Source organism: Etheostoma spectabile, chromosome 18 (genome assembly GCF_008692095.1).
Source record: "Etheostoma spectabile isolate EspeVRDwgs_2016 chromosome 18, UIUC_Espe_1.0, whole genome shotgun sequence".
Taxonomy (NCBI): domain Eukaryota; kingdom Metazoa; phylum Chordata; class Actinopteri; order Perciformes; family Percidae; genus Etheostoma; species Etheostoma spectabile.
In genome coordinates this window covers 19,702,055-19,720,242 of record NC_045750.1, presented here as the reverse complement: position 1 = coordinate 19,720,242, position 18,188 = coordinate 19,702,055, and the positions used below count along the sequence as shown (strand labels likewise).

The window sequence follows — 18,188 nt, the reverse complement described above, 5'->3', positions numbered from 1 at the left end:
TAGGTTTTTTTCTTTAGGAACAAATCTACTAATACTAATTAGTTTACACATAATTACACACACACACACACACACCTGAAAGTTTTTAAGTGTATTCCAGCAGGGACCTGGAGCGTTATAATAAGTCATCTCTCCTGCTCGTCGTCTTCTATTATCATCAGAACTATTCTTACCTCACAAATGTGTCTGCTTTGCCTTTTTAGATTTAATGAGCAAACAGAAAAAATTACCCTTGTTTGTAATAAAGTTATACCAGATATGATACCAAAAAATATCACCTTGTTTCAAATGAACTGAGATCCCCTGTGTTCAGTGTGAAGTGAAGTGATGGGAAACAACTGCATATGACCTCTTTCATTGTTTGAAAAGTTTAAAGCTGTTTAAAAAGTTGGTCTGTTTGGTGTCAGAGTGACTGATAAACTGTCCAGGGCCAGGTCTGGGTCTCTCTCTCAGTGCCATTGTGCAGGAAACAAAGATGGAGCATTTTGTCCAGGGCCACTTCATTATGGAGGCCAAGTGAGGCCCAACTGGGACATGGATGACATGTTTCTCCTGTCTGCTCATTAAGATCTAGCAAGGCTACAATCGGCTGAACAAAAGAGTGTTGCCGGGACAACCACTTCTGACGACAGAACAATTCGGGTGGTGCTGTTCAGAGGGTGCAGAGCGGCAGATACATGATACAGTGGTATCTGAACCTGGAACACACTGCGGTCATTTAAAGGGATCATCCACTCAAGTGACAAAGATTAAAGTTTCTGCTGCTAAAACAAACCAAGAGTTTAATTTTACCTTCAGGCGCAGAGCGGAGAAATGCACATTCATGAGTGTCATGGCTCGTACTGCAGGAATGGAGAGATATTTCCTTCTTTATAGAGCTGTTTAGATTGAATTATTACTTTATGTTATCACTATTATTACTTCAACTTCTTTGTAGATGCACTCCCCTACAAAATCACCGCAGTAATCGAGAATGATTTATTATTTCCAAATTAAGCTATTATGTCATCTTTTAAGAATTACTTTTTCATTTCAACATATATATATATACATATACATACACATATATATATATATATATATATACACACACATATATTGCAAGGGGGGGTTGGTTGAAGCGCTATCCTATTGCATGCAGAGGGAATTTGAAAGACAACCGTTTATCCGGCTCCTCGGACTGAGCCCTGATAATGGTGAGTTCCCAGACCCAACATCTGGATGTGGGTCGGACCTTTCAGGCTTTTCAAATCTGGAAGACAGAGAGTAGGATCAGGTTTGGATTCTCTATCAAAATAGTTACCGGGACACGAGAGTTGGATCGGTGCAACAATCAATGCGAGCAGTTAAGGATCTGCTCAGTCTCTGTGATGGGCACAATGTTATCTGCCAACTGGCCCAAACAGAGGACACCCTAACCCAGCTGGCACATCCAGATGGGACACAAACAGGTCTTTAATATCCTGAGTGTTCAACACAACACACACACACACACACACACACACACACACACACACACACACACACACACACACACACACACACACACACACACACACACACACACACACACACACACACACACACACACACACACACACACACACACACACACCCCACCACACCCGGGTCAGCTGGGAGTGTGATTAAAGTGAGTAACGCTCATTGCTGCTTGAGGCTCAAAGTCATGTCTTTCAGTGACTCAGCTGTAATTCTGAGACGCACTGTGATTACTCTGCTCCTTGGGTTGACTTTCCCTCTGCTAACAGTCAGTCAGCAAACAGGACACTGAGACGTGATCGCTGAAAGGATGGAGATAAAAGAAAAAGAGCTGGCCTGTGAGGAGCAGCAGAAGGTGAAATGAGAGAGTGATCAGGGAGGGATTGGTGGAGAGGAGAGAGACTGCAGAGGGAGGAGATAAGGCGTGCAAGGAGCAGATAGTGGCGGGGAGCCAGTTGATCCCAAAAGAAGAGCAACAACACTGTCTTTAACCACTCAGGAATGATTCAAGACTATAGTCTCTGGCATCAATTTAAAATCATATCAATCACCTGGTCTGGAGGGAACCTTGGATCAGTGTGCACTTACATGAGGACAATACCACAGAAAAGATAGACATACACTCTATTCAAATAAGCAGTCAGTTTTCTGTGTCCACTGAGCTTTTTGACCAGTGTGTTTTTATATGTATATATTGATTTTTTATTTTTTTTATTTAACCAGGAAAAAAAAACCTCTTTTTCAAGGGAGTCCTGGCCAAGAGGCAAGCAAAAACACAATCAATACATTTATAAAAGTTATACAACACAGATAATTAAAAACATTTACAATGTAAACAGGTCATTTCAGGTTCTCTCAATCTGGATTTAAAAGCAGTTAAATATATTCAGATAATTTCAAGTCTTTTTGCAAAGAGTTCCATGCAGAAGGAGCGGAGTAGACAAAAGCCCTTTTCCCAGATTTGTACGGGCAAATGGAACAAAGAGCAGCAAGTGATCATCTGATCGCAATGAATAGGAACCAACACTTCTCCGTGTGATTAAACTACTGATGTAGGATGGCAACAGACCTAGCATGGCCTTATAGATAAAAATATGCCAACGCCCTGATCTCCTGTCTGACAGCGATGGCCATCCCATTCTGGTATACAATTCACAATGATGGGTTAGATTTTTTACAATTTGTAATAAATCTCAGAGACGCATGGTACACAGTGTCAATCTTATGCAGACATTGTGCTGAGGCGGTCCTATACACCATGTCACCATAATCAAAGACAGATAAAAATGTTGCAGTCAAAGTGAACACAGAAAAATGAACTTGAGAAACCTTCTTAGTGTTACTAAACAACATCAATTTAGTCTTATCCGCAGTGAGAACCAGTTTAAGCTGCATTAGCGTGTGTTGAACCACATCAAAAGCTTTCTGCAGAGACTCAACTCAATAATTATATTGATTAATATGTGAATAAATAAAAACTGAATGTGTTCCTTTCTAATTCCTTATTTATTTTGTATTTTAATAACTTTTGTGTGTGGTAGTCCCAAATATTGTCCATCGGTGTGACAACCTTTTTAATGTTAATATTTAATTCAGAAATTGTGTGACAGATAAGACAAAGATTCACAATCCTTATCAGTTTGTCCTAATTATATTCCCACATCAAAAGTAACCAATACAAATTCACAATCATGTTATTTTCCGACTATAAGATTTACATACAGGGACTTTACCCAAAGTTCTAGATTATATTCCCTATAATTACTATAAAACCTAACAAAACTTCATTCCATCCTTATATGTGCATATTGATGATATCATTATTATACTAGTCAACACCTTTTACATGAATTTGTGCATTAAAATGCCTTTTCCACTTATAACTCAGTTTGTCACACCACAGGACAACAGAAAGTACCAGTATGCCCCACATTCACATTTATTGTTTCTTGTTCAAATTAATTTAAAAAATCATTAAATATATTTACAACTTTAAGTTCAAATGTTTATTGTACAATAAAGTCAGAAGAAAAAAGAAGAAACCAACATTCCCATAAAAAAGACTTGGGAGCCATGGTAACATTTAGCAACATGACATGAACATGTATACAAAATTGACCTGATTTATTACTTTTCTTGTTCAAATGTATTTTAATATTCTCTGAAATAAAAAAGTTTTAATTAAAGCTGCAAGCAGCGTAGGACGAGCCCTTGCTAATCTGCGCACGTCAGGGTTACTGGCAGACGACGCTCCTTGCGACCGTGTATTTGCGCGGCAGTCAAACACCGCAAATCGTCACCAATAAAAAGAAAACTCCCTGCTGAGCTCAATGATACCTCACACGAGACTATACATTATACAGGTAATTAGCTGTGAAAGGGGGCGTGGCCAAACCATAGGGGTTGGGGCAAACCTTTACCAATAAATAGGCTTGTTCCAGATGAACTGCACCTCGCCTGTAAAGTAGACGAGAGCAGGCGGCAGCAGCAGCAGCGGGGGGGGGGGGGGGGGGGACAAAAAGCTGAGGTAAAGTCGGACAGTTTCCAGCCAATTCCAGCCGCCTTCAGGCTGGACAGGAAGTGATTCCAGTCACCTTTAGGCTGGACAGGAAGTGATTCCAGTCACCTTTAGGCTGGACAGGAAGTGATTTCAGTCACCTTTAGACTGGACAGGAAGGGATTCACGTCACCTTTTGGCTGGACAGGAAGTTACAAAAACACTGTGGTCCGATTCCGATTTAATAAAATATAATCAGACCCACATATCAGCTGGTACACAGTCTCTAGTTGTTTTAATTATGAGTAGATCTCAGAATGTTCTACATGAAATCTGTTGCTGAGACCCCTGCTGTAGATGATCCGTGATCTGATCAGATTTAGTCTTTCTGACTTCTAAACGTCAATCAGCCACACAACATGTGTTCTGTACAGAATAAGTCTTTAAATCAGACAAATAGCAGTTAAAATCGCTCCAATTCAAAAACAATGAAAGGTTTATATAAAACGTCATCATGTTGTAAACCAATCAGGTGTTAAATCAGATGAGAAGCCGGCGTTTCCCAGCATGCTCTGGTTCCAACTGGCTCTTGCAGTCGGTGAAAATCAACTGTGCCGCCTGCGTTTCAGAACTGCGCCCCCTGGTCTCAGACCTGCGCCCCCTGGTCTCAGGCCTGCGCCCCCTGGTCTCAGGCCTGCGCCCCCTGGTCTCAGGCCTGCGCCCCCTGGTCTCAGACCTGTGCCCCCTGGTCTTAGACCTGCGGCCGCCTTGCTCTCGTGAGATTTCCATTGCCCACGTTTGCATGACGTCAGAGCGAGTCGGGATCAAGTCGGACACAATCTAACCGGCATTCCTCGCTTGTCATCTCAGCCTCTCACTTTCAACGTGGGTCTCAAACTAGCCTTAACAAAACAGAGTAGGAAGGTTTGACTTGTGGTGTCCTTCTGAGAGTAAGAGAAAAAGGCAAAACTTAAAAATAGAAAATGCAAACATCACTACTACAATTAGCTACTGAAGGTTGGGAGGGAAGTTAGGAAGGGGATAGGAAGCAGGAGGTTGGGAGGCGGAGGAGGAAGCTCAACTTCAGAGGTAAGAAAGGAGGGAAGTTAGAAGTGGGGAGATTGATAGGGAGGAAGGTTGGGGGTGAGATGAGGGATGTTATGAGGGAGGGGTGGGTGAGGGAGGTTAAAATGGAGGGAAGGAGGTTAAGAGGGAGAGAGTGATGGTTTTGAGGCTCTTGATAGAGCCTACATCCACCAGTGTGATGCTGATTTTATGTCACACTATTGGACAGTGCTGTCACACCAGAGGACGTTTTCAAGATCAAGGCCAGTTTGCGGCCTAGCTAACAGTGTTAAGGTTTTCATTGTTTTGGATAGTCAATCAATATAAATTGATGAAAATTTTCAGATCAATACTTAAATTATGTCACACCAAAGGACGACATAATGGTTACCATTTCCAACAGTGCACGGAAATAGCAATATTATGAAAATATTTGAGCCAAAACTCACCTTGTGTGCAGTCCATGTGCTCCAGTGAGGTCTACTGTACTTCCTGGATGAAGAAGGGCCCCTCTTAGTAATAGGGTGCCCAAATTATTGCCCGATTTATACATAAAGAATGGCGTCACACCAGGTGGACACCAGTTTTGCGGACAAAATGTAATGTGTTATAATTATTCTAAATGGGGACCTTAAAATGTATAACCTTTAGCTTCGTTAAGTTAACACTACTAAAACATCTATTCAAGTATTTTAATGTATTCAGACAGATTTTTCATTTTATTACAGTAGTTTTAAGATAAGCAACGCCACCCCGGACAGTCACGCCACAGGACAAACGTCATGCTTAAAACAAAATATTTACACATTTGAATTATAATGCTCATTAATTACAGATGTATTAGTTCTGGAAGATTATATTGTATATAAAAACATATATTTTAATGAAATATTATACATTTTTATTTACATTTGTCACCATGGACGCAAAAATGGAGCGTCACGTCAACCACCCACATACATACATACATACATACATACATACATACATACATACATACATACATATGCCTGGGACAGACCTAGGACAGAGCAAGTCCTGTTGGTCAGGACCTCTTGAGCCATGGGAGTTCAACATACACTGCTCCATTGGGATTGACTGAGAACAAGAGATCTTCTGACACTTCTTTCCTTCCCAATCCTAATTCCAATAATTTGACTTGAGTATTGGCCGATACTGAGTAGCGATCCATTAACGATGCTTCAATCATATATGATTAAACGCATCGTTAATGGGTCGCTATATATATATATATATGACTCAGATGAACTTATCCTCAGCAGCAAAGGTGACTCTTGGTCTTCCTTTCCTGGGGCTCTCCTCATGTGAGCCAGTTTTGTGTAGCGCTTGATGGTTTTTGCGACTGCACTTGGGGACACATTCAAAGTTTACGCAATTTTCTGGACTGACTGACCGTCATTTCTCAAAGTAATGATGGCCACTTGTTTCTCTTCACTTAGCTGATTGGTTCTTGCCATAATGTGAATTCTAACACTTGTCCAATAGGGCTGTTGGCTGTGTATCAACCTGACTTCTGCATAACACAACTGATGGTCCCAACTCCATTGATAAGGCAAGAAATTCCACTAATTAATCCTGACAAGGCACACCTGTGAAGTGAAAACCATTTCAGGTGACTACGTCATGAAGCTCATTGAGAGAACACCAAGGGTTTGCAGCGCTATCAAAAAAGCAAAGGGTGGCTACTTTGAAGAAACGTTAAAATGATGGTGATAAATGCAGCAGTCCTCAAACAACCGCCAATAAATATGGCGTCACAAAATGTAACGTATGGAGATGGCGAGCCCTAAGGCCTCGTCTTGTACTGCAGGCGAATAATGCTCCGTAACAGGCTGCGTTTGGGGCGGAGGACAAGTCTCGCCCAGCGTGTGCCCTCAGACTGCCGTCTTTTCAGCTCTTTGTGATTAACTTAAGAAAAGACACTCATAGAGACTTCTTTATTTAAATCAGATTAGAGTCTTCAGTGTCTTCCGTTCTTTAAATCAATTGTGCATTCTCATTCTTAAGTAGCTCTTCAGGTTCAGACCATTTATCACTCATTTGGATATAAGAATTGCTGAGTGACTCAGCTACTGTCATTCATCTGAGGGGAGAAAGACAAGGCCTGTCAGCAGTTGTCAAGGCCCGTTACCATGACACTTCCCAGCCCGCCACCCTGACCATGCTGCTTATCAAACCGCCCCAAATAAGATGACATCAGCGCTACGTGCCGTCTCACACATTGCAGGGAACTAACTGACCACCATACATGTCCATCCTCCAGCTCATGGTCCAGGAATGTGCTGCAGCCAGGTATGTCGGACCTTCCAAACAGCAGCCGACACATGTCTGCCGAGTGTCCGAAGAGAAGCGCAGTATGAAGGCGAGACACTAACACACAGATGTCCCAGTATAGTCTCATACCACGTCCACTCAGCCAAATTGAGGGATAATGTGTCTGCTCTTCAGAGTTAACTTAGTAAGTCACACCATGAGAGCCATGGTTCCCCAAGCACCACTCTGAGATATTGGAGTTTTTAAATAGCTTTTTTAAAGACCTTGGAAGCTCTGATTGCCAGACCAAACTATTGTTCCTGACGTGGCAGTCAATTCAAACCTCTCTTCGCTTTCCTCGTTCAGCCAGATGTTACTGGAAACTAATGGTCTTGGGTTGCACAAGGTGTGTGCTGGACGAGTCAGCTGTGTGAACGCAGGTTAACTGGGGAGATTTTGGAAATGGGTCAGTAATGCTGAATACCAGCAGTGTGTTCTGGACAGCCAGTGGACCGATAACTCCTGATGGTTCACTCCATTCCTCTGAGCACAACAGGTGAAAAAAGCTGCCTGTTACAACAGGGTTTCACTAAGTCAATTTTAAGACTTTTAGGACCTTTTTAAGACCATTATAAATTAAATTTAAGACCTTCATCACAATTTAAATTAAAAAAAAATTCAAAACGTAAACATCTGGAAGCATCGCTAAACTTGCACTTCCCCATAGCTGAAGATTAAAATCGAGACTCGCTCCGCCTTGCACTCAGCTGCAATGTAAGTTGCAAGTTGGTTATATTTATATTTGGAGTAGGTAAAGAAAGAACTACAACACACAGACTGCTGTGACTGGCAGCAGGGACATCTGGTGTCTCAGTCGCTGCTCCTGCTTGCTCTAGTCCAAAACACAGGACAGGGTTTACAACAACTAATGAGAGTGTTGTAGAGTTTGAGGAAGAGGAGAGAAGAGAGAGAGAAAGGTTAGTGGTTTCCATTGTGGGACATGGACACAACAAGCAAAGCTATTGTTAACACAGTCTGGCCTCCACAGATTCCAGCAGCTGGATTCAATTAGGGGTTTTCTCTTCTTAAAGGGCCCGGGCGTCCACATGTACACTACGTTAGATCAGATGGAAAACGCACCCATAGAAGCTATTTGAACATCTCTGAGCAGCATCAGACAGAATTGCCGCTGGGTTGTGTTCAACACAATCAAGTGAAAGTGACACTTTCTGCAACGTCAGCCCATTTCAGGACCCAAACTAACTCCTTCAGAAACAAGGTCATCACCAGATGTGGACGCTGAACATGCAGCTGTAGTGTTACCAGACAGCACCATCACAGCTAACCCTGGCCCTGCCATGCAGCTGACCCACGCAAAGTGTCCTTATCTTCACTTCCAGACTGACACACAGCTTCAGCACTGGTTCATGTCTCCCATGTTACACAACAGCCACACATGCCTCGGTCCCCAGGACACTTCTTCTCAGAGACACCCCCATCGGAGTGAGTGACTGACTGACTAAGTGTGTGTGTCCTAAATAAATGCTGCTCCATTATCACAGTGTTCCGTGTAGAGTGGGAGCGGCAGTGGGAATGATTCCTACCCCATGCACGTCCTCAGCTGCAGCACAGACCGCTGCACGAGCCTGTTGGTCCATGAAGCTGGACATGGAGCCGGTAACAGGGCTCTGCAGCAGCAGCCGCTCTGTGTGTGTGTGTGTGTGTGTGTGTGTGTGTGTGTGTGTGTGTGTGTGTGTGTGTGTGTGTGTGTGTGTGTGTGTGTGTGTGTGTGTGTGTGTGTGTGTGTGAGACAAAGCAACATGTTCAGCCTTACATCTCTCTCCCGACTCCATCTGCTCATCTTACACTCATATCATATCTATATGTCTATATTTAAGACTGCTGGGAGCTTCTTACCTCATGACGAAAGTGTTGTCAGGCCAGAAATATCACAAAGTCCTCTCGGTATCAACGACGGCTAACTTGTAGTTTTCCAAAAGTTCCCGGCTCGGTTCAGGGCTCCAGTGACCAGATGAACGACTCCGGCGGTGTGTCAGTCTGCAGGCTATCCGGTAAAAGTAGAAAAAAGAAAAGAAAAAAGAAAAATTGGGATTTCAAAAAGCAACAGTGGAATCCTACATGATCCTGTGCATCGCGGCTCCGCTGCTGCTGAACGCTCGCTCACTGGAAGCGGCTCTCGGCTTCTTGTGACGCACTCGGGGCGCTGATGCGGCGGTGCTGCTGTGCCGCTCCGCTGCCGCTGCCGCTCTCTGCGTTCAGGGCCGCACGGAAATCTCCAAGTCCCACAGCTGGGAACCACCCCCTGATCTACTGTTACCAAATGAGCTATTGAGGAGAAAACAGTATCTAAATCCTGACGAGCTAAACTTAACCACTAACTGGTGCATTACACGATGCAGCTATTATTAGTAGCTATTATTACTATTATAAATATAGGCCCTATATATATGACCAAACTGCCACACAGTGCTGTAGAAACCTGATCAAACATTCTGTGAAACAGTTTGATTTCACTGTGGCCTGTTGGTGATGGCGTCTGTCCGGTACCTGAACTACACATGGAAACTTTGTGTTCAAGCTCTTGGTTTGAGTCTCCAAAGTGCGTTCTATTCATCATTTGTCGATTTTCCCATAGTACCTGAAGGCAGCAAGTGACGCAACTGGTGGGACGTGGCCGACGTAGCACGTACAGGTTGCCCCTGACAACTGAGGTTCTGCTGTGTGTGTGTGTGTGTGTGTGTGTGTGTGTGTGTGTGTGTGTGTGTGTGTGTGTGTGTGAGTGTTAAAGAATATTATATATATAGTATGTATAAAAACAATAATCCGGGAATATGTTTCAATCATGCTCCACACACACACACCCACACACACACACACACACACATACATACACACACAAGATGAGGTCACGTGAGGTCAGCCGAGGTGAGGTCTACGGTTGCTATGTAGACTGTGTGGTGGCGAACGTACAGTAAAGCCACCAATATGTCTTCTGGTATTTACGATGTAATGTTTTGATAATGAACAAAGACAACCAGAGGTTGATTTCGATAAGCCAATAGCAGCTCTGCGTGCTCACAGTAATGGACCTGAGCACAGCCACACCAGGTTCCCCAAGTAGGCTAGTGAAGGGCAGGAGCACAGACAGGACAGGACTTCTTATGTTCATTACCCCAGTGTTTATAAAGACCACAGCTCAAAGGGAATATCTTTACAAGAACGTTTCTCACACCGCCTGGAAGTGCAAAATGTCATGAGAACTTAACTAAAAAATCAGGGCGCTACGCTCCGGACGCTCTGCCAAATAGTCTCAGCAGGGAACTTATTCTGGTGGAACGTTTGCACCCCGCAGAAGAAAATGCCACACACAATATTAGATGAAGTTAACTTTTCACACAATACAGTAACGTGAGCTATTTAAATTATAGCTGATACATGGTTACACCTCATTATCTCTTACCAGGGTCAGAGTAGGCTACTTTGTCCACATCAATCCCACCAATCAGTCCCAAAACGTCCCAGGTAGAGAGGAAACCGGCACCAGCAGCCCTCTGATGTTCTGCAAGTGAGTGTGTATGTGTGTGTGTGTGTGTCAATTATATTATCTTAATCTTAAAGAGGGAATCTTATCTTTATCTTAAAGAGGAAAGCATCACATGAACAAATGTGGAAACACACTAACTGTTCTGTTTTAAAGGAAGCTCTGTTAACCCTGAGAGTTGTCTGATGGTTTAAAAGAGGATTTGGAAAGGGTTTTCTAAAAATAAAATAGAAAGGTCTATTATGTAATGTAGGCCTACTTTGGTAAAAAATGTTACCAGACAATAGCTGGACTTATAGGTCGACTTATCAGGGCGACTTGATGCTAAACATCTGTTAATCATTGGATTTTAAATTTTAAAGTCATTTCATGTATTTGATTCTGAAACAGATGCCCGTCAGCTGACGACTGATGAACCCACTTAGGGCTGGGATACATATCTGTGTTATGTTGATATCCTCTTAGATTCTGGATATCATAAAATGACATAAGTGTTGTGTTTTCCTGGTTTTAAAGGCTGCATTACAGAAAAGTGATGTCATGTTCTGAACTTTTTACACACTTAGTCATAGTACCGGTTATAAAGCCAGGATCTGTCTGAGGTTTCTGCCTCCTCCGCGCTGTCCACCAAATGCTTGCTGTTGGGGGAATGTAAATGTTGGGTCTCTGAAAATAAAGTGTGGTGTAGACGTACTCTAGATCGCTCTGTAAAGTGTCCTGAGATAACTTCTGTTAAATATTAGTTGAATAACTTGCATATTACCACTTGCATATTTCACCAGCATTTGGCTGGTAAAATGGTGCCAATATTGAACTGTGCCTGTGAGAATAGCCTACCACTATTCTGTCTGCCATTTGATGCACGAGCCGTGAACTACACCCCCACCCTCTGGAGAAAAAACTGGAATATTATGGTTTTTCACAAACCGCATTATTATGGATGGAAGTTATTTGACTGATAGAAGACAATTAGTTTACTTTAATGGAAGTTTTTCAAAGGTAAGGCTTGTGTAACATGGAGTCTAGGAAGTTGTCTTGGACCACTCCTGTACACAAGGCTCAGTGTGGCTCAGTGGTAGAGTGGTTGCCTACCAATTGGAAGGTTGCCTGCCCTGCAGTCCCATGTCGAAGTGTCCTTGGGCAAGACACTGAACCCTGAGTTGCCCCCGATGCTATGCATCGGGGGGGTGAATGTGTGTTTATCTGATGAGCAGGTGGCACAGTGTATGAGTGTGAATGGTGTATGATGTGGAAGTGCTTTGAGTAGTTGTTAAGACTAGAAAAGCGCTATACAAATACAGCTCATTTACAATCATTACTAATGATTTACCATCTTCAACCCCTTATCTGGTATCGCTCCTCTTTTCCTCTTTCTGACTGGGGGGATCCCGAGGCGTTCTCAGGTGTTCCCAGGCTTTGCGTCAATTAGATTAGATTCAACTTTATTGTCATTACACATGTACAGGTACATTGCAACGAAATAGTTGGAGATTTTGACGCACTCCGAGCTCCTATCGGATGACTAAGCTTCTCACCCTCTCATAGATTTACCATCTGTTTTAGATAAAGTGAGCATTTCAATGTTTGCTGATGATTCTACTCTATATTTATCAGGAACTGATATTGGTGATCTAAATACTGGACAACAGAAAGAGCTACAGTCAGTGGTGGACTGGATCAGGACTAACAAACTGATTCTCAATGGATAAAACTACTTGTTTAGTGGTTGGAACTCATTTTTCTTTACGATCCAAACCGAAACTCAACTTAGTGTAGCGAAAACTTCTGTAGAGCAAAGAGAAGAGGCTAAACTTTTGGGTGTGATGATTGACAATAGATTGTGTTGGGACAAACACGTTCAGAAACTGGGAACTAAAATGAATAACACCTTGTCTGTTATTAAAAGGTGTGCAAACATCTTCACAACACAGATAGTTAAACAAGTCCTTCAGGCTTTGTTTTTTTCACATCTGGATTACTGCTCAGTGGTGTGGTCCAGCACTTCAGCAATTAATATGAAAAGTGATTCAGAATAAAACTGCACGAGTGGCTCTCTCGTCTGAGTTTAGATCTAATGTTGATAAAATGCATGAAAGACTCTCATGGTTTAAAGTTAAAAATAGATTTGTGTATTCACTAATGTTTCTTTTTTACATGACGTTATAACAAATAAAACCCCTTTTACTTTATATACAATACTATCGTTTAGTACTGATACACATCAGTATCCAACAAGGCATGCAGTAGGAGGGAGTTTTATTTTACCTAAAGTGAAAACTAAATTAATTCAACGTTTCGTCAGGTACAGAGCAACGTGTGAATGGAACTCTCTCCCAACGACTATCAAACACAACTCTCAGGATGGTTTTAAAAAATCACTTAAGACATATTTACTTCAAAGGAATTAAATATATTTCATATCAAATTAGTTTGTTATAGGGCTTTTGTGATCTTATTTCTTAAAATAGATTTAGCTATTCAGAGTACTGTCTTTTATTTTATTTTAATATTAATTGCATTAACTGTGAGATTTAATTCCCCAGGGAAAATAGCTTTTAGGTTATGTTGAGGCTAATGGGGATCCAAATAAAACACATAAACAAACTCTGTAGGCTCCTTTAAGCCTAGGTACTCCAGTAGGCTACATGTCAAGGGATATGTTACATCTCTGGCAGCTGTTATTACTAGTTATTATGCTACAGATAAACATATTACTCATCTATCAGCTCTGTGTATTTGTCCCGGTCTTGTATTGTATATTTTTGAGCTGACTCCATTGGCACTGTGTCGGTAGTGTGTCTCAGCCAGCTGTAGGTGCAGCCACCAGAGGGCGACATATAGAATTCCCTCACAGTTCAGGTATGTTTCCGGTCCAGTGACTGAAGGTCCTTTCAAAACAAAGCTCGGGCCTATGAAGCACGAGGCAGCACCTTAGACTAAGAGAGAGAGAGAGAGAGAGAGAGAGAGAGAGAGAGAGAGAGAGAGAGAGAGAGAGAGAGAGAGAGAGAGAGAGAGAAGAGAGAGAGAGAGAGAGAGAGAGAGAGAGAGAGAGAGAGAGAGAGAGGAGAGAGAGAGAAAAGAGAGTATTATACATGGGCAGCACTGATTCACCCAAAATTATCAGATTAGATTAAGCATCAGGGTTTATTTTTTAGAGGGAAACGCTAGGCTTGCAGCTAATGAATGGGACCATAGCCACTGCTGATGACACATTTTAAACTTGATCACAAATACAATCAAATATCAATCAATAAAACAGCGTTCTGTTTGTTTGACTTACTATTAATTATTACTTATTACCAGAAACTTTATAATGTGCATAAAGCCTTCATTCTATTTAGTTGTATTTGTACTTGTTTCATTTGGATCCGTTTTATTCCTTTGCTTCTGTAAACGTGTTCTGCTCTTATTTTGAAACGGTGCCCCGGAAGTGTTTTTTCCGTACGTTCTCTTCATTGATTGGTTGTGTTACCACTGGTGCTGATGTGGTGTTCTGAAGTGAGCGAAGCGGCTCGTTGATTCCGATCCGTCTCTTCCACCGAACTCTGTCCGCCAGAACCCAGAACCATGCCTCACTATCAGACCTGGGAGGAGTTCGCGCGCGCCGCAGAGAAGCTCTATCTGACAGACCCCATGAAGGTGAGCCTCTCTGTCTCAGCAGCAGCTTAGCATGCTAGCTGGATAGCCTGTTAGCTGGGGAATAGCCACAGAGCGTATGTGGCGCTGTAGACGGGTCACTGACGTCAGCCTTGTGTGTTTCCAGGTGAGAGTGGTCCTCAAGTACAGACACTGCGACGGAAACCTTTGCATCAAAGTCACCGACAATGCCGTGGTAAGTGACGTCATGTGTACCTGAACTGTTGAGTAACACGTGACACCCTACTGTTTCCATCCATCAGCGACCTGAGAACCAGAGAACATACTAATACTTCCAGTACTCAAAGATACTTTGTAGCCTACCTGGAGTTACTTGGCTGTAATCTGTAGTTTTCTGTTGATTGATTTCATCAGCTAAATGCATCAATCACTCATAAGTAAACAAAAATACAATCTGTATTATATACACCCAACTCTGTGTTGTGTGTGTGTGTGTGTGTTGTGTGTGTGTGTGTGTGTGTGTGTGTGTGTGGTGCATTATACAGACAATAAATAAATAATGAATCGCAGGCTTTTGCACATACATACAGAGAATATATTGAGAAGGAGATATGTCTCTGTTGATATGTGATAGTACTGTGAGACTATTGTCAGCCCGTTGACGGTAATGGTGCTGTAGCTATCATTGTCCTCATGTAGTCTTTTGTCCTTCCCCACAGTGTTTACAGTACAAGACAGACCAGGCCCAGGACGTGAAGAAGATCGAGAAGCTCCACGGGAAACTGATGAGACTCATGGTGTCCAAGGAGACGCACAGTGGCTCCATGGAGACGGACTAAAATGCTCCGGAGCAGCTGGACCGAATCCAGTGGACACAATGGTTGTTAGAGCACAGGACCATCACAGTGCCATGTGGAGTTTGGGGGGGGGGGGGGAGGGGGGGAGGGAGTCTGGCTGCCTAGCTGCCTATTTGGATGTCATACCGCTAGATATGTGATAGTAATATACATAAAGATATGTTTTGTTTTTTAACGACACTTTCTTCAATATAATCCCATTGTCCTGATGGTATGACTCTAAGGAAGGTGAGTGTAGGTTGCTGGATGATGGGGGTTTTTTTTGGGGGGGGGGGCAAATCCTCAGCTGCAGTGCGAGCAGCTCTGGCTCCTTGATTTCTTTAGAGGAGCTGCATTTAATTTGAGTTTTAAAAAGGACAAAAAGGACAGGCATGGAAACATAACATGTCTTTTCTATTCACATCTACGTAGTGATGTTGGATTCAGTTTCAGCACAGGTTGGTTCCTTTTTGGTTTTCCTCCTGGACTCGTGCCACGCAACTGGAGCAGGAGCTTCTGATTGGCTGGTGACAGTGTGGAGGAACCCCACACACCTCCTAATGCCATTTTGTCGACTGAGAATCATTGTTACATGTTCAATAAACGTTTATTTACTCCAGTAGAGCCAGTGTTTCGCCTGTATTCATCTGAGGGCCATTTCACAAACTAAGATAAGGGATTAAGTTGGGATGTCCCAGTTATCCTGGCTTAATTTAGCCTTGACTCTGTTTCACAAAAGCAGAGGCACCTAAGTTACCATGGAGATTTATTCTGTACAGTTAGCCTGGTCTTGCCAGCTAGGATTAATTAATCCTGGAGCCTTTTCGGTTCACTCAGAAGTGCTTTTACCTTATTTTTTTCATTAATAAAACAGGTGCATATTGCTGTTTAGTTATTTAAAGTTGCGACCATTATTTTTAGTGGTTATTCATGTGACATTGTTACTGTTATATTGCTGTATTGAGTTTGGTGAATATATTATCACAGTTGTTTTAGAAAAGGCTGATAAAGTTGCAAATGTGTTTTAAATGAAGTCAGTTACTAAGGGCAATATAAGTGCTGTATATGTGTGTTTCTATAGTGGACCAATGCACCTTCAATTATTTTAGTTGATTAATTTTTTGTATTCTCTAATGACTATAATTGGGAAGGATTGTACAATTTTAGGAACATTTCCTAATTGTACAATTCTCCCAAATTACAGTCTAAGTTCACTGAACCAATAACTATATAGTGTAGACTACTGTCCATTCACGTAACAACAGGTAGAGGACACCTCAATGGTTTTTGACATATTTTGCTGCGGAGGAAATAACTGCTGAATATACTCTGTCCATTTATGTTTACAGTGAGCATGAAATGTATCAGTTACCTTTATAGTTTCTAGATTTTAGAGTCCCATTTCTTCAGCGTCTTTCTTTTCTATGTCCATATGTATGAGGGAGCTAAGCATCTAGTATGTGAAGCTTGGCCCGACTGAATGATAGTCTAAAAGTATACATTTACAAACTACTGCTCTTAACTGAAACCATTCACAGTCACTTTGTCATTTGCAAACAACAAAAAACAAACAATTGCACACTTTGCATTAAAAGCTGCTCACTGTGTGTAAAGTATGTCTAATAAGTATTCACCAATTTAGCATCAGTAAATCTAGATTGACCTCGAGGTCTGTTAAGACAGTGAGAGAAAGCGAGGGACACGATCTCGGACCGACTGAATGTGTGAGCAGCCTGAAGACATCCATCAACTGACCACTGCTCTGAACCCGTCATAACCATACCAGTCAAGGATAAGCTACTCAGCATTAGCACACATTAACCACATTAATCATTAGCCTTATCAGTAAGCAGAAGTTAATGTTACTCAGGAAATTTACCATGAAGATCCATTTTCTACAACGCTCGAATATGGTGCATAAATATCTCTCTCACTCCGTTTCTCCCTCTCTCTCTCCCTTCCCCCCCTCTCTCATGGGCTAAAATATAAATTCCCTAAGTCATATTAACTTCCACTATTAACTTCCACTGCTCGCTTTTAATGCAAAGTGTAATGCAAAACTGTTCGTTTTGCAAATGACAAGTGACCAATTGAGTGATTTCAGTAGTTCATAAATGATACATCAATAAGTCAGTCTGCTGTTATCTGACACACTTTTTCTCATGTATTTTTTTTATCACATAGGCCGAGTTTCCTTTTCAACGTATTAGGCTATATGCTCAGCTTCCGAGTATATATGGACATATATAGCCTACTAGAAAAGAAAGACACTGAATGAATTGGACTCTAAAATCTAGAAACTATAAAGATAATTAAGTGATAAATTCCATGCCCACTGTAAACATGAATCAGAGTATGTACGTCAGTTATTTCCTCCCCAGCCCATAAGGTCAAACCATTGAGGTGTCCTCTCCCTGTTGTTACATGAATGGACAACTAAAATAATTATAATAAAAATAATAGGTGCATTGGTCCACTATAGAAACACACATGTAGCACTTATATTCCCCTTAGTAACTGACTTCATTTAAAATACATTTGCATCTGTATCAGCATTTTCTAATCAGCCAGGCTTGCTATCTACTAACTCCCATAATTTCCCATTTTTTTTGGATTAATAAATCTATCTATCTACGGTCGGTCTGAAGCTCTACGGGACGTCCCGTGTTGAGTAGAGACAAAGCTGAGCAGTGCTCTGAAGAAATAATAACCAAACGGTGCATGCTATAGTTCTCTCTCTGTCCTTTTAATCGGGTTGAATGTTTTTAAATGGACCTTGAGTCAAACAATAAAGCTATCACCATCAGTATCATCCTAAAACTGAACTATGTTCAATATTCATGGTAGAAAAGTGGTG

General features: G+C 41.9%; 2 protein-coding genes and 1 long non-coding RNA gene across 3 annotated transcripts in view; 2 read left to right on the top strand and 1 right to left on the bottom strand.

Moving 5' to 3' along the window:
• Positions 1–18,188, bottom strand: part of mdn1 (midasin AAA ATPase 1) — a 1,030,807-nt gene that overhangs the window by 864,211 nt on the left and 148,408 nt on the right. The gene's annotated exons all lie outside the window — the stretch shown is intronic.
• Positions 4,763–17,713, top strand: LOC116705897 (uncharacterized). Its single transcript, XR_004336076.1, has 3 exons — positions 4,763–4,773; positions 8,123–8,125; positions 17,563–17,713. It is a non-coding gene; the product is annotated as an uncharacterized LOC116705897 (long non-coding RNA).
• On the top strand, positions 14,316–15,438 carry srp9 (signal recognition particle 9). Its single transcript, XM_032542373.1, has 3 exons — positions 14,316–14,537; positions 14,662–14,730; positions 15,215–15,438. The coding sequence occupies exons 1-3, from the start codon at positions 14,466–14,468 to the stop codon at positions 15,332–15,334; spliced, it is 261 nt and encodes an 86-aa protein (XP_032398264.1). The 5' UTR covers positions 14,316–14,465; the 3' UTR covers positions 15,335–15,438.

Bases quoted from the DNA above. Each gene is read 5' to 3' on its own strand.
- srp9 (XM_032542373.1), top strand. From the start codon at position 14,466: ATGCCTCACTATCAGACCTGGGAGGAGTTCGCGCGCGCCGCAGAGAAG. The intron at 14,538-14,661 runs GTGAGCCTCTCT...GTGTGTTTCCAG, and splicing joins ATCTGACAGACCCCATGAAG to GTGAGAGTGGTCCTCAAGTA. The intron at 14,731-15,214 runs GTAAGTGACGTC...CCTTCCCCACAG, and splicing joins AAGTCACCGACAATGCCGTG to TGTTTACAGTACAAGACAGA.